The sequence below is a fragment of the Ambystoma mexicanum genome, chromosome 6q, assembly GCF_040938575.1.
Source record: "Ambystoma mexicanum isolate Mex_15411 chromosome 6q, UKY_AmexF1_1, whole genome shotgun sequence".
NCBI classification, from domain to species: domain Eukaryota; kingdom Metazoa; phylum Chordata; class Amphibia; order Caudata; family Ambystomatidae; genus Ambystoma; species Ambystoma mexicanum.
Genome location: NC_090937.1, coordinates 1,255,184,361 through 1,255,199,807, shown reverse-complemented (window position 1 = coordinate 1,255,199,807; position 15,447 = coordinate 1,255,184,361). Strand labels below are relative to the sequence as shown.

At 46.4% G+C, this 15,447-nt stretch overlaps 1 protein-coding gene across 3 annotated transcripts in view; it reads right to left on the bottom strand.

Annotated features, from left to right (window-relative positions):
• Positions 1-15,447, bottom strand: part of SEL1L3 (SEL1L family member 3) — a 797,084-nt gene that overhangs the window by 137,137 nt on the left and 644,500 nt on the right. For all 3 annotated transcript variants that reach the window (XM_069631849.1, XM_069631850.1, XM_069631848.1), the window contains exon 17: positions 6,107-6,190. In XM_069631849.1, coding sequence (XP_069487950.1) covers positions 6,107-6,190 — 84 coding nt within the window. The remainder of the gene's footprint in view (positions 1-6,106; positions 6,191-15,447) is intronic.

Sequence of the window (15,447 nt, the reverse complement as noted above, 5' to 3'; positions counted from 1 at the left end):
GGAGTTGTGTTCAATGGGCTTGCTGTTACATCAGGGGAATCCTATCATAAATTACATTATATACCTATAATATGACCATCTCAACTTCAAGCCAGGCAACATCAGCCTGTAGCCACATAGAAGATACATTTAATACATTTGCATTTGAACTATTGATTTTGCCTGCGTTCTCTTCTTAAGCACAATTGGAAATATAAAATGTTTCACTAATGTTCTGTATAATGCATAATGGGGTTAATTTACTCAGTGAAAACCAAAAAGCTTGGTGCATTTAGAAAAGAGAATGGGGGTCATTACGAGTATGGAGGTAGCCATGGTGCTATTAGCGCCATGGCTACCCCCATACCACATACCGGGTCCAGGTTCCCTGAATGGGGAAATACCGGACCATTCCAACCTTGGAGGACCCGGTATTTCCCCATTCAGGGAACCCATGCACATTCCCATTTGAGCCCCAATAGGGCTCAATGGGAATGGGGAGGGAGCCAACAACGGGCCCGTTAATAACGGGCCCCTTGTTAGCTCCCTGGTCCTTTAGCGGCTCCCACTAAGGGCGCCTGGTAAACCAGCCGCCCTTAGCGGGACCCGCTAAAGGACCTCGTAATGCGGCGGTAAGGGGTGAACGGCACTGGCACCCTTACCGGCGCCGTTAACCCCTTACCGCCAGCCTCGGAATGAGGCACAATGTCTTTCTTCTAAGCAATACATCTATATGCTAGCCTTGACAACTTTTCTACATTGTTTTTCAAAACAAACCTTGTTTTGCTTTTAACGGCCCGCGTTCATTATCTGTTATTGAACTGTGCGTAGTAACTTGCAAGCACTATTATTAAAACAGTAGCAAAGGAGCAGAAGAATTCAGAAACATATGGAATATTTTGTATAAAAAGATAAAGCACTGATGTATCATTTTGTCAAGGTCCTCTTGTTCACATGCACCAGTTCTTACATAAGTGAAAGATAACACTAAGATTGGCTTCAGTTCAAATATAAACAAACATGACATTCTGTTCCTACTGGTTAAATGAATGCAATCATTATCTGTTAGAATGTCATTGGCTAACACGGAAACAGGGGTCTGACTTAGCCTTTAAAAAGCATCTGTTTCAGCAGCCTGGGAGGAGTTCCTGAGATTTCACTGAAGGTGACGCCATTGTAAAAAACAAAGGAGAAGAGCCTAGAGGGCCGCTGACCCACAAGATCTTGACCTGCCTAGGTAAGAAAAGCACACAGATTTAATTAGTAGCCCAATGCTGTAATTGTAGTCTTTGGCCCTAAAATTGTCACTTTACCAATTTCCCCAAATTTTGATTTGTAATGGTTGCTTCAATAATTTGGATCAAAAAAATAATGTGCAAAGATAATCTGCCTTGGAAACAAGCAGCAAACAGATTTCAGATGCTTCACCCTGAGACACTAAACGGCCCATGGGGTTATAATTGGTGCTTTTCCTCTTTTTCCAAATTCAAATTCAATGCTTTTTACTGTTTCAGTATTGTGGGGGCTGGAGTAAGATGGTTTCAACATACATTTTTCTTTAATATGGGAGGGCTATTAAGACACCAGGATGTACTTTTGTTAGGTTAGCCTTTTAATCTTCCAAGAGGAATCCTTTGGACCGACGTTTGAAATGTTTTACCTTTAAGCATATTTGATTCATGGCTCTAGATCACTTTTAGACTCGTCTTGGTTACCCATAGAAGCCATGGACATTTTGACAGAGTTTTGAACCCTTTCCACCTAATGGGATATCCAGAGATTGGTCCATATAACCTCACCTGTGCTCTTGCTAATCGACAGCATCACAATTGTCAGTATGATTTTAAGTTTTACTATGCCACGGTGGATACACACTTGTGACTGATAGTAGGGAGTTTTAACATTTTATAAGAGTGGGATGCTGAATATACTTCACTACTTTATTGGTAATATTAGGAGCTGTATATTGCTTGACTATTCTATTTGGAATGTTCATGTATTATTACTACAAGAGAATAAATATATATAAATGCTAAACAAAGCAGTCACAGCGAGTGTGAAAGACACTATGTTGCACATACAAACACTCGGTGTGGGATGTTTTAACCCACTAGTCCATGCCCTGCAACATTACTGCGCACTGCTTGCATCAGAAACATCAGAATGGCCGCTGGAAAGCATTATGCGCGCTAAAAATCACCCAGAGGTACGCAGAAAACCTGAAAAATAGGCCGCCAATCCACTTTTGCCTATGTCAGTGGTAACACAGGAGACCGCTGCCAAAACCCATCATTTAGCTGCTCACAGAGGAAAATGAAACTATTTGAAAAAGCAGCCCTGCATTGCAAGAGAAACACAGAGCCGTTTTTCCTTGACACTGGAAAGTGCAAAAATCATGGTTCCCAAACATCACAAGAGATCCAACCTCCTTGTTGGGTGTGAAACGTCACTGTATATAAAGAATTCACCTAATCACAATGTCAGCAGAAACATATTTGCTCAGAAGAAAATCCACATTTAAAGATGCTTGCTTGGAAGAATATGTCAAAAATGGGTGCAGTACCGCTACTCGGCTGTGTCAGAAGCTGGCGATTACTTAACCTGTCATTTTAAACTTCTACATTAAGATCTAAGTATGGAAAATAACTCCTATCAAAAGCAATAGAGGTGGATACAGTTCAAAACTATATTTTAAAAAGGCTGGAAATAAGAGATTTGTGGATGTATTTGTAAAAATGTAATTTGTATTTTAGGACAAGACTATTTAAACACTGTTTTAAAAGTGAGTAAAGTTAGCCACACTGAGCTTCAAAGACATTCCACACCTTCTATCCAACAAAGGAATCTTCCCCCCTGCTCTGCTGAGAAACTGGCAGGGGTGTGTGAAAGGGACTGGGAGGGGGACTTTGGCCTGTTGCTCTGCTAGGAAACAAAGGACTCCCTTGACTGAAAAGAAAATGTTAATTCGGGTGTCAATAGAAACCAGCTGCTGGCAGGAAAATGCTCAGGTTGCATCTCTGGCTCAGCCAAGCCTTGGAGGCGGGGCTACACTGAAAATGTGGATTGGGAACTGAAGGAAATATATGTTTGAGAAAAAGACTTATAGAAAATTGTGCCGAACTGGTAAAAATATGGAATTTAGAGGTTATTAAAATGAAAATGTCGCTCACAGTTTAAAACTACTCTCAAAATTGTGCGATGTTCAGAGACTGAACCACGAAAATGTTAAGATTGTAGCTATTAGCCTTATGCTAGGAATATGAAACTTTACAGGAATATTCCCAGATGGTATGTGCATGTATGTGAGTACAGAACTGACGCTGAGTAACCGACCAAAAGCGCGAAAAACTGTCATTTGTGAACCGAAGCTGTAATGTAAATATGTAATATTAGCAAGTTTGGGATATTGTGAATGTTTATGAAAAATAGATTTTCTGGTCAGAAACAAAGGGGAGGGTTTATCCCTGGACCATAAACATGACACATCATGACACACTGTTTCCTTCTCGAATCAGGAGAGAGGGAATACTTAGACCAATCAGTTTCCTAGAGGGTGGGTTTAGTATAATCAGCCTTCCCACCCCCTTGGGAAATACATAAATACGGACTGTTGAGGGCAAAGGGACACACACACACATTCACCCATCAACTGATCGACTGGCGTAGCGCTCTGCAGGGAGAACCCATATCCAGACTCCAGAACCCATATCCAGACTCCAGAATCCTGAAGTAAAAGGCCCAATCCAAACAGCTGAACCCTTCTCAGCTGGCCTTTAAAATCTTGCAACCTGATTTAATCCCTAACTTCCAAGGGGCACAACCAATCCAACAGCCTGGCCGTGCTGTTTTGCTGCTTCTGGAAGAACCCTTGCTAGAACCCAGAGATCCAAACCAGTAGAGCAGAGCTGTATCCAGAACCAACCCGTCAGATCCAGTCCAGGAGGCCGTGCAGACCAGAGTGCCTTGCTGAGAGCAGAACCAAGCGCCTGAGACCTGTCCGGTGGCGAGCGAATTCCAGTCCAAACCTCTGACCAGATCTTGACAGCCCATTCCAAACCCATAGTTGTGAGTATTTAGCATAGAACTGTCCATAGCCATCTCTTAACCTTAAGTAATCCTATCCAACCCCTTCCAACATATCCAGATTGTATTGTAGAATCTCTTTTGTCTATTCTGAATCCTTCTCTAATCCATATAATCCTGTGATAATTGTAGTGATAATCATCTTTGCACTACTATATATTTGCTGGAGAAAGGCAAGCGTCTCAGGCAGATAGAAACAATCCGGGGGCGCCTCTGGATCAGTGGCTGTGCCGTCGTGTAGTTTGCGGCTCCATAGACTACCTAGTATTAAGAAATCTTTGTTCCTAATCTTCAACGTGCATCTTTCATTTTGAAATCTTGACTCTTGAGAAAAATCGACCTTTACTAAACCCTCTGTAACCTTTGAACCATACATGCTAGGAACGAAATTTAAGTGTTAAATTGAAGCTAACATCCTCAGCTTTAGTAAGAACCGCACTCCTTATAGTTGTTCTGTAATCGCATTTCTCGCGCGCTGTAAAGTTTGCAGCGATTCTGCATTTGGCTCAATTTCATTCCATATAAAATTGCTATTTCTTGCATCCAATCTCTGAATTCAATTTCCTATCTATTAGTCATTCAACAATCATTGCTAGTGTCTACCTGAACCTATCCAAAGCAACTCTCACTAATTCTGAATCCCATTTAGCGAATTAAAATAAATCCATTTTTAGCATTTTTTCCATTCATTTCAAATCACATTCAAAGGCATTTGACCTGTGTAAAATCATTCCTGTTCTCTAAGCTTGCTGGGGGAATCGGGATTGAACTGCATTGTTGATGGTATATTCCTGAAACCTGTGTGTCCTCATTTCACCTCTTCATACTACATATTAGGGGGGATTGAGTAATAACAGGGGGAAAGAGTGATTACATTGTCTTTGATTGAATTCATATCAAGTTTTATTTCTGTGCTGCATTAATTTCATATCATTGCATTTCATTGAGTCCACACAAAGTTATTCTCTGCTACATTATTCTTCTCGCCCATACTCCTATTGATTAAAGAGATAGTTGATTGTTGTGATATCACCCATTGCTGATCAGTGTATAAATATTAATAAGTGTGATATTTAGATATTGTTCATATTCATAAAAGTGTGATATGTATATTGTTTAATTCATCAAATAAACCTTTTAACTTTGCAAAACAAACCTACTTCTTGGTTCAGTGAGACCGGGGGCAAATGGGGGGGGTTCAAAGAGAGGGGCGTTATATAAGGGTACATCATCCAGAAATAAAATAACTTTTGACATAAAAATATATAAATAAAGGTTCCAGCTGGGCATAGGCATTGACTTAGGTGGAGTGCTGGGTTGAAACCACTTACATTGGTTTAGTGATAAAACTGTGTAGGGAAGATATTAATAAGATCGAAGGTTTATCATACACACATGGATAATAAACATTGATACATAAATTCACCTAGAACGTGGACACACAATAAATTTGCTGTCCAATAGTAAGCATGTCAGGTATTCAGGGGTGGTAGTTTCTCTGCACTAAAATGCAGAGACACAACTTTCTCCAGAGCCTTGCTTCGGGTACAGCACTATTCTCTGGTGCAAAACCTGCCACAGCCCCAGTTGGGCATTTACACCACCTTTGGAGTGGAGATTGGGCTCTGGCATGGGGGTGGTTGTAAATCATGACAAAACTGTATTTATAAATAGGTAAAATTGACAATGGCTGCCAATAGAAGCCACACACAAGTAAAGACAACGATGGTACACACTCAGTGTAAACCGGGAATCATTCAGGAGTTTAGTGAAAGCTGTGATGACTGAATCAAACAATACTGTTTGAGAAACAAATGTTAGCAGTAATAACCTCATTGCATTTGAAAAACTATGTGTACCTTTTGATAAAATAATTTAGTTGAATGTGAGCTGGCCTCCCACTTGACAGAAGAGGTGGAGGGACTGGCTTTTAAGTAAATGTTTTGCCTACATTAAGTGCTCAGAAGCAGTGTCCAAGAGTCCTGACTTGGAGCGACATACAAGTAAACAAGTGCGCACAGCATTAAATAAATGGTTAACTTACCAAGACATCTCCAAGTATGCATCTAGAGCCTTCCTCAGATCATAACCCAAGTAGCCATTCTGTTCCGCTACATATTTTGCCCACCTGTAAGGTAAGAAATCAAGATATTTTAACACAATATTTATACTATGCATTAGAAGCCTTTTCGCTGTCACAGCAATAACAGAATGAAAGTTAATTTCTTTTTTGAAAGACTAGCAAATGGAACTTCCTACATAGGTGAAACATAGCATATTGTATTTCTGCAAATCATGCTTACATTACACTTTGAGGATTTTGAAAGATAGAATGGTGTACTACAAATGCCCAGTGATTTGTCGTGGGGTACATAGTATGCCAAACCTATCCAGAGCTGAAAATGAAGGACTGCAACATGACTAGGAGAAGTCACCTATACAAGGTGAGGGGGTTGGAGGAAAGGCAAATAACCGGGCAGAGTACATTACAGGATTTAGGGCTAAATACTGAAAGGTCTACCTCCATATCTAGAAATCTTGACAGGCAAGAGACAACCAAAAAATGTAAACAGGGATATACTCTGAGGCGTCAGCTGTAAAACAGGCTGGTTCTCTGTTATGAATTACACTACTGTCAGGAAGCAGATGTATAATCTATTCAGTATTTAACCGGGAGCCAATGTAGGACCCTCTGCAGACCTAGGATATGGTATTTTTTTCTGAACCCTGGCGATCAACCTTACAGCAGCATTGTGGGCTAGTCAGACAAGCGGGTAGTTTAGTTGTGTCTCCAACCTAGTGGCTGATGCAGTAATCCAGTCTGGAACTATCATCCCTACCACCATGGCATGGTCATTGAGATGTATAAATGGTAGAAGTGGATTCAGACAAAGTTCAAAGAAAGCCACTTTTACCACTTGAATTACTGTGTTTTGAGAGAAGGATCAGTGTCCAACCAGATCCTAGGCTTTTTATTTCAGATTTAGCCTCAATAAATGGAGGGAAGAAAGTGAGCAGATCTACTCTCAGGGGAAGATGGTGTAGTGTGGGGAACTGGAGTCTGAAAAAGCGACATCTCATTGTGCCCACTCGAGCTGAAGCTGAAAACAAGGGTCAGAGGTGTGGATTTGAGTGGTTGAGGGTCACACAATCCTACCAAGAGAGCACAAGGTGGCATCACATCGAGCAGTGATTGCAAAATGGCAGCTGTGGAAGTCAAGGATGTTCATAGCAGAAGCCTGAGAAAGAGAGCGACTGGCATGCTCAGGGGGGGGGGGGGGAGAGTGGAAATGTAGAAAATGTATCCTTGCGGCTTCTATGGCCCTCGTGGGCACATTCATATGCTGCCGCATGGTGGCTGGTGAACTAAGGTTTGGAAATCTACGGTCACAACTGAAGACAAATGCAGTGACTAGAGAGGCAGAAAAAGGTTCAAGTTACTTACCTGTAATTATTGTTCCCCAGCATGGGTCTATCATGGATTCACATGCTCATGAATATTCCCCGTTTTCAGGATGGGAATACTCAGTAATAGAAAAAACAGTTTCACTTTCACTTTAAAACAAACTCCCCTAAACCAGTCACTGTCCTCTGGGTCATAATGCCCCATCCAATGACAGTCTTCTTACTAAGCCCCGCCTCTGGCAACCATCTTCAGATATAGTAAGCACGTAAAGTGGCAGTATGACCAAGAAGAGCCGAAGAGGGACCAGAGGGAGGGTTCGCATGTGAATCCATGCCAGACTCATGCTGGAGAAGAATAGTTACAGGTAAGTAACATAAATCTTCTCCAGCATGGGATCTGGCATGAATTCACATGCTCATGAATAATGAATACACAGCAATTCACAAGCCTCACAGGTGGCAAGGCTCAACAGAAGAAATTAACACCCCTGTAACAGACTCACCTCAAGCAAACAGGTTGTGTAGCACTGCCTGGCCAACTCTGGACTCCTCCCTAGAATTCCTGCTGACGCAGTAGAACTTCGTGAAGGTATGCATGGACCTCTACATTGCAGCCCTGCAGATGTCGAGCAGAGGCACACCAGAAAGGAACGCCATTGTCGCAGCGATCGCTCTGGTGGAGTGGGCTCTCGGACGGCCCGACAGAAGCCGATTAGCCAGCCAATGACAATGCATGATGCAGCCAGAGAGCCACCTTGAGATGGAAGCCTTGGACTTCCCATGATTCACAAGTTCAAAGTTCGCACACAATTGAGAAGTCTTCCGAAAACTCAACTTGCATGCCACATAGAACTGCAAGGCACAAGAAAAATCCAGCGATAGAGGGCGCTAGAGGGCAGACCAAGATGGCCGCTCCCTGTGAGCTCCCGGCTACCTCCCGCATGAATCCTGATTAATCGTGGCAATCCTGGGGCGAAACCACTAAATCCGCAAGAAATACTCTATCCCAGCGCAGCACCTCATCCCTGTCGAATATTCGGAGTGAATCGGACTCGCCTTCCGTGAGAAATCCGCTGCGTAATGCGTCCGGCACAACCACGAACTGCGTGGGGCCTGGAAAACCCGACCCGCCTGTCCAAAATCCTTCGTAGATGGACAAGAGCCACCCGCTGGACCTGCCGCAGCCACCTCCAGTAGAAGGCGGCACGGTGGGAATCGCTCGGAACCGGGGCACCGCCCCGCCGGCCCTGAGGAACGGCCCCACGACTCTCAGCCAGCAGTAGGACAGTGAGCGAACCACCCGCAGGTGAGGGTGGGAGGCGCGTGGAGACCCACAGAAGCACGCAAAACAGGCTAGACTACGCTTCGCCAACAGATCGGGGTCGCTCTGCGGCACCCCCGCCATTTTGGCCCATAGCGACTCCCTGCACGGCTGGGCCTCGGCCCATCGCACGGCACAAAGTGGCCAAATCCGATCGCCTCGACCGCGCCTTTGCTACACCCGAAAATCAGACGCTCCGACACCGTAGCCAAGTTCAAGATGGGGAAGCCTGACAAGTCCCAGAAAAGACTAAATTTTGATGCAGGCCCAGCGCCTAAAACACCCAGACCAGAACACCGGCCAGAATCTCCGAACAATCAGTCGGAGGCAGAGCTGCAGCAACAAACGGACATTAGGGAAATCCTGATGGAACTAAAAGCTGGTATAGGCGGCCTGGACAGCAAGATCGACTCGCTCTCATCCAAGGTGGACCTGTTACGGCACCGGCTCGACAAACACAGCGACAGGCACGACTCAGTCGAACAGAGTGTCAGATCTGGACGACGGCACATCAGCACTCACTTCCCGTGTCTCCACACTTGAGGGCCAAATGAAACCTGTACACGCCAAAAACTAGGACTTGGAAGGCCGCTCCAAATGAAATAACATCAGGTTAGTCGGAGTCAGAGAAAGACAAATACCAGTCAGAATGGAAGAACACATCGGAAAACTATGCACGGAGCTATTTGGTCCCGCAGTCCTGTCGCAAATGTTCATAGTGGAAAGAGCCCACAGAATCCCTGCAACAAGACCTGCTCCGGGAGCCCCTGCCTGCCCGATCATTGCCAAGCTCCTAAGCTACAAGGACAGGGACTCCATCCTCAGAATGGCAAGGGAAAAGGGCAAACTACACTTCAACGGGGACGACATCCAGTTTTACACGGACTTTTCGCCGTCAGTCCAAGCCCAAAGGAGATCGTTCACCCATGTGAAACACAGACTACGCGTCAACCAGATTACGTACTCGATGCTCTTCCCGGCGAGGCTTCGCATTCAACTGGAGGGAAATACCCATTTCTTCAACTCCCCAGAAGAAGCCACACTATACCTCGACCGGCGGGGATGTAAATCCGTAAACCAAATGCCCGGAGCCTCAAACAGAGAAAGAGCTGAGAAAGTCCTGCTGTGATAAACACCTGCGACACTGATCCAAAGCAAGCAGGAATTAAGCCATCAGGACAATCTTCGCAAACGGGAGGTTGGGGACTAAGCCTCAGAAGGCCACCCGTGCACCGCACGCCTTATGTCCCAGTTGGGGGGTCCCAAACGGACGAGTTGGGGGTTGTCCGTGTAAGGAAAATTGTTTTATTGTTGTTGTTGTTCGAAATGCGCACAATGCACCACCGCCTAACCGTGGGTCTCATCCAGAGCCCCGCCGCCGCCCCTTACAAGCCCTCCCGCCTGACGCTGCTCCCATGCAATTCAGCCGTCCCATGTATCGGGACTCCGACTCCGGTCTTGCTGCAATCGGTTGTCATATAAATCATCACCGGTACATTCAAAGTAGCAACCTGGAACATTAGAGGGGGCAACATCCCGGCCAAGACACGCAAGATTCTGCAATTACTCAGACGCCACAAGGTCGAGGTGGCAATGATTCAGGAAACCCACCTTTTACCGCAAAACAAGCACCTGTGGGCCCGCGGCTGGGGATGCCATCGCTACTTCTCTTCATATTCATCCTATGCCAGGGGAGTCGCAATTCTTCTTCACTCTTCACTGGGGTTTCGCCTGATCCAAACAGAAAGAGATAACGAGGGAAGGGCTCTTCTAGTTCGGGGCATAGTGGAGGGAGAGGAGGTGGTTTTCGTCAACTCCTACGCCCCCAACACAGACGGTACAAACAACTTTGACTGGGTGCTGTCCTGCCTCTCGCAAGTGCAAAACGCTACCATAATCTGGGGAGGTGACCTGAATACTCATCTTGACCCACAGAAAGATAAATCAAAGTTAACAACTGCACATCCGTCCAAAGCTAGCCTACAAGTGCAGGAGATCTGCAAAGCGTTTGACCTATAGGACATATGGAGGATCCAGAATTGGGAAGCCAGAGACTACACATACCGCTCAAGTGTTCATAATACGAACAAACTCCCGCATCGATTATCTGCTAGTCTCCGCTCACAGCAACTGGGAATGGGGCACATGTCAAATACTTGCCACGGTAATACTCGGATGCCACTTGCCGACCACGACCTCCCCAATGGCGTTTCAAATCCAGATCTCTCGCTGATCCGATATTCGCCACCGAGCTAAGCGAGGAAATCAACACCTTTCTTGACATTAACCAAGGCACCGTCAACTCCGCCGGAGTGCTATGGGAATCTCTCAAATGCTATGTAAAAGGCGTCTGCCTAGCCAAAGAAAACGGAATCCTGAAACTTATCAGACGCGAACTAGGGACCAGCGAAACACACCTGAAGGAATTAGAAAAGCAGCAAGCCGCTCACAACTCGGACCACATCCGGGCGAGGTTGAAAGAAGAACTTCTGAACTTTAGAAACCTGGCTGAACGGGAGATTACATTTTTGGGTCACAATCACAGAATTAGACAATATGGCGAAGGCCAGAAGCCTGGAGCCCTTCTTGCTCGTTTTATAGCAGCAGACAGGAGGCCAACAAGGGTGGACAGCATCTGGATGCCGCAGGGAAATATGCTGCACAAAGAAGAAGATATAGTCAAAGTATTCAGGGCATTCTACCAAGATCTATACAGCGCCGGGGGCGCAGCAGATTCCGATGCGATCCGGAACTACCTCAACGACACAGAACTGTACTGGGTGGAAGGGGAACTCTGAGCCACTGAATGCGCCCATAACGCTGGAAGAGATCCAAGACGCCATCAAAAGTCTGCCGCCATTCAAAGCCCCGGGACCCGACGGGCTAACTGGTGAGTTTTATAAACACTTCGCCTCTCTCATTGCCCCTCTCCTGCTAAATGTCTTTGAAGAAGCGATCGAATCCGGCATTCTCCCACAGACATTAAGAGAAGCCAACGTAATACTACTACACAAAAAAGACAAGCCTCCTGAAGATTGTAAGTCCTACCGTCCCATATCACTAATTAATCTGGACAACAAAATCCTGGCCACGATCCTCGCTAATAGGCTTCTCCCACTAATGCCTGCACTGGTACTCGCTGACCAAGCGGGTTTCGTACATGTCCAAAACACCACATTCGGGATACGCAGAATGTTCGGTGTTCTGGCAGCACTCGACCCCGAACAGCAGGCAGTGGCGGTGCTGCTAGATGCCGAAAAGGTGTTCGACTCTGTTGAGTGGCCCTTTATGTTCGCCGTACTACAGCAGCTCGGACATGGGGAAACAGTTTATTAAGCTGGTCTCACTCCTCTATAATCAGCCCCTATTAGCAATCACGCTCGGGTCGACTCGCTCGGCACATATCAACCTCCAGCGTGGCACTAGGCAGGGATGCCCACTATCCGCCATGATATTCGCCCTTGTGATGGAACCCTTAGCAGCGGGCCCAAGGGAACGCCAAATCCAGAGAGGGCTTAATATAGGACCTCACCGTCTAATAATATCCCTCTATGCCGACGACATAGTCCTGTTCATGAAAAACCCCAGTGAAAACCTTAACCCGATCATGCAAGAAATAATTACGTTTGGGCTGTTATCAGGGTTGAAAATTAAATCAATCGTCTTTCCCTTAAACACAAAGACCAAAATAGTTCAAGACGATTTTAACTTCCATTGGGAGACAGCCCACGTCCGATACCTAGGAATTAGAGTGTCCCTGAACCACCAAGACATATTCAAAGACAATTATGAAAGCACACTGAAATCATTAAGAGACAAGGTGAACAGGTGGAAATCGCTACCGCTCACCCTCTGGGGAAGAGCCTCATTGGTAAAAATGGTAATCTTACCCAAACTCCTGTACCTTTTCGCCAACAGCCCCATCCTGCTGTCCCGGCGCTTCCTGGGTAATCCGAGAAGCCTGGTTCTCGACCGCATATGGTCGGGCAAACCCGCAAGGGTGGCATACTCATCCCTCGTGCTTCCTGTCACTAAGGGTGGCCTAGCTCTACCCGATTTGGAACGGTACTACTGGGCAGCACAAGCCCAATTTCTCAGTCACTGGTACGAGCCCCAATTCGTAAGACCGCATGTACAGGTCGAACGGGCTCTAGCCTCACCCAACTTACTAAGGGCCGTGATTATCAGCAATCAGGCTGTGCCACACACAACGCTGAACATAGTGCAATCCACTTACACAATATGGTGGAAAATGGCCCAAAAGTACAAGATTCAGCTTAGATACTCTCCTCTTCTACCCGCGAAATTCATTTCCGGGATCCCACTCACCGCTGAGAAAGTGTATCTGATCTGGGTGGACAAGTGCAAAATAAAAACACTTGGTGACCTCTTCACACAAGACACCTTCATAACACCCCAGCAGGCGAAGGAGAAGGGTGGTACGTCCTCCCTTGACATCTTTTTGTACTTCAGAGTGCGGTACACCTTGCAGGCCCTCATCCCATCATTCCCACAACAACCTCCCACCTGGCAACTGCTGCATGGAACCATTCAGGCACAAGGGGAGGGCAAACTGGGCTCATCTATCTACAAAGCCCTGCTCACGGACACTCTTGCCTCGAACCCCAAAACAAAGGTAAGATGGGAAACCACGCTTCAAACCCCCATTCTAGATGAAGACTGGAGCTATATCTTACAACAGACTCAAAAAGTGGCACTCAACTCCCGCTTCAAACAAATCCACTTTAACTTTCTGCACCAAACCTATTATACCCCTAAAAAGAGAAACAGACATCACCCCGGGTCTAATGCATCTTGCGACCGATGCGGGTCCCCGGATGCTGACTTCCTGCACCTAGCGTGGAGCTGCCCACTAGTGTCTAAATTCTGGTCAGATGTGCTCGACGAAACTGACGGAATAATCGCGAGAGAGTGGGGCACTCACCACTGGTGACACTCCTCGGCCTAACGAGACCCCTGTCCTCACACGTTAGGAAACTGGCAAGCATGCTATTGGTTCTGGCACGTAGAAGAGTAGCCATGGCGTGGGGACGAGGCACACCCCCCACTCTTGCGAACTGGAGGAGAGACATTACATACTGCCAAGAAACGGAAGCAGAATTTATAAAGACACTTCCTCACCACGCAAGACCCCCAGATATTTGGGGCCCGTACATCCCGCACCTCCTCTCCAGCGCAGCACCAACCGAGACAACTGATCAGTCACCACAGACTTCACCTGTGTAAATGCAAATGCGTTAACTGCTTGTTGTGTGATGGGACTGTCAGAGGGTGGGGGGGTACGCGTGAGGGGGGCAACGGCGGCATGTTAGTAGCCCACTGTTTGGGCTTGTTGGTACATATGTTTACTAAAATGCAAAAATCAAGTTTTAAAAAAAATCATCCAGCAAATGCAAGGACCTCTCAGCCGGCGATGAAGGGTTCAGGAAGAAAACAGGCTACACCAAAGACTCGTTGAGGTGGAATTTTGACAGAACCTTCAGCATGAAAGTGGGGTGTGCACGCAGTACCACCCTTTATTCGTGGAAAGTCAGATACGGCTGCTTGCAGGATAGGGCCTGGATCTCACTCACTCGTCTGGCGGTGGGGCTTGATGCATAGTTTCGAAAGGTGCCCCCATGAGTCTTGTCAGGACCACGTTCAGTTCCCATGCCGGGGCAGGCGTCTTTACCAGAAGAAAAGATTGTAAAAGCCCCTTGAAAAACTCCTTGACAAGTCTGTGGGGACACAGCGAGGATCTTCCCAGGGATCTGGTGTAGCGTGAGATGGCCGGCAGGTGTATCTTGAAGGATGCTTGAGCCAGTCGTGACCCTCAGAGGGGTAATCTTCTGCGACCGTCACCATGTAGCAAAAAGATTGTACTTATGGCTGTAGCACTTTAGAGTCGATGATGCCCTGGCTTTGGCGGCAATCTCCCTGCAGTCTGCTGGCAGCTCATAACCTCCAAACTCTAAGGATGCAGGAGCCATGCTTTCAGGTTCAGAGATTCTGGGTCGTGATGAAGGATTGCACCACTCTCTGTGATGAGCAGATCCGAAAGTACCAGCAACTTGACTGGAGGAGACACTGACAGGCTGAGTAGGTCCGGACACCAAATTTGCCTCAGCCACGCTGGGGCGATTAGTATCATCTTGCACCAACACTGTCTGTGTGTGTTGATCACACGTAGCAGGAGAGGAAACAGGGGAAATGGCGTACAGAAACAGGCCTTCCCAAGGAAAGAAGAATGCGCCCCCATGCTACTCGTTTGGTGGAATCTGCTGAAAAACTACTGCAATTTTGAGTTCACCGCCATGGCAAAAAGATTGATGAGAGGTCTGCCCCATTTGACGAACAGATGGTCCTCCTGATCCTGATGAAGTTCCCACTCATGGCAGGAGTGCAGCTCCCTGCTGAGGGAGTCGGCGATGGTGTTCTTAATGCCTGCCAGATGGAACGGGACGAGGAACACAAGTCCTGAGCTTCCTTGGAAAGCGCTGGGGATCGAGTGCCCCCTTGCTTCCTAATGTAGAAAATGGTGGTGGTGTTGTCCGTGAAGATCCTCACCACCTTGCCTCTCAGAGACAGAAGGAAGGAAAGACTTGAGGGTCCAGATCACTGCTCGTAACTCCAGGATGTTGATGTGCAGATCCTTCTCT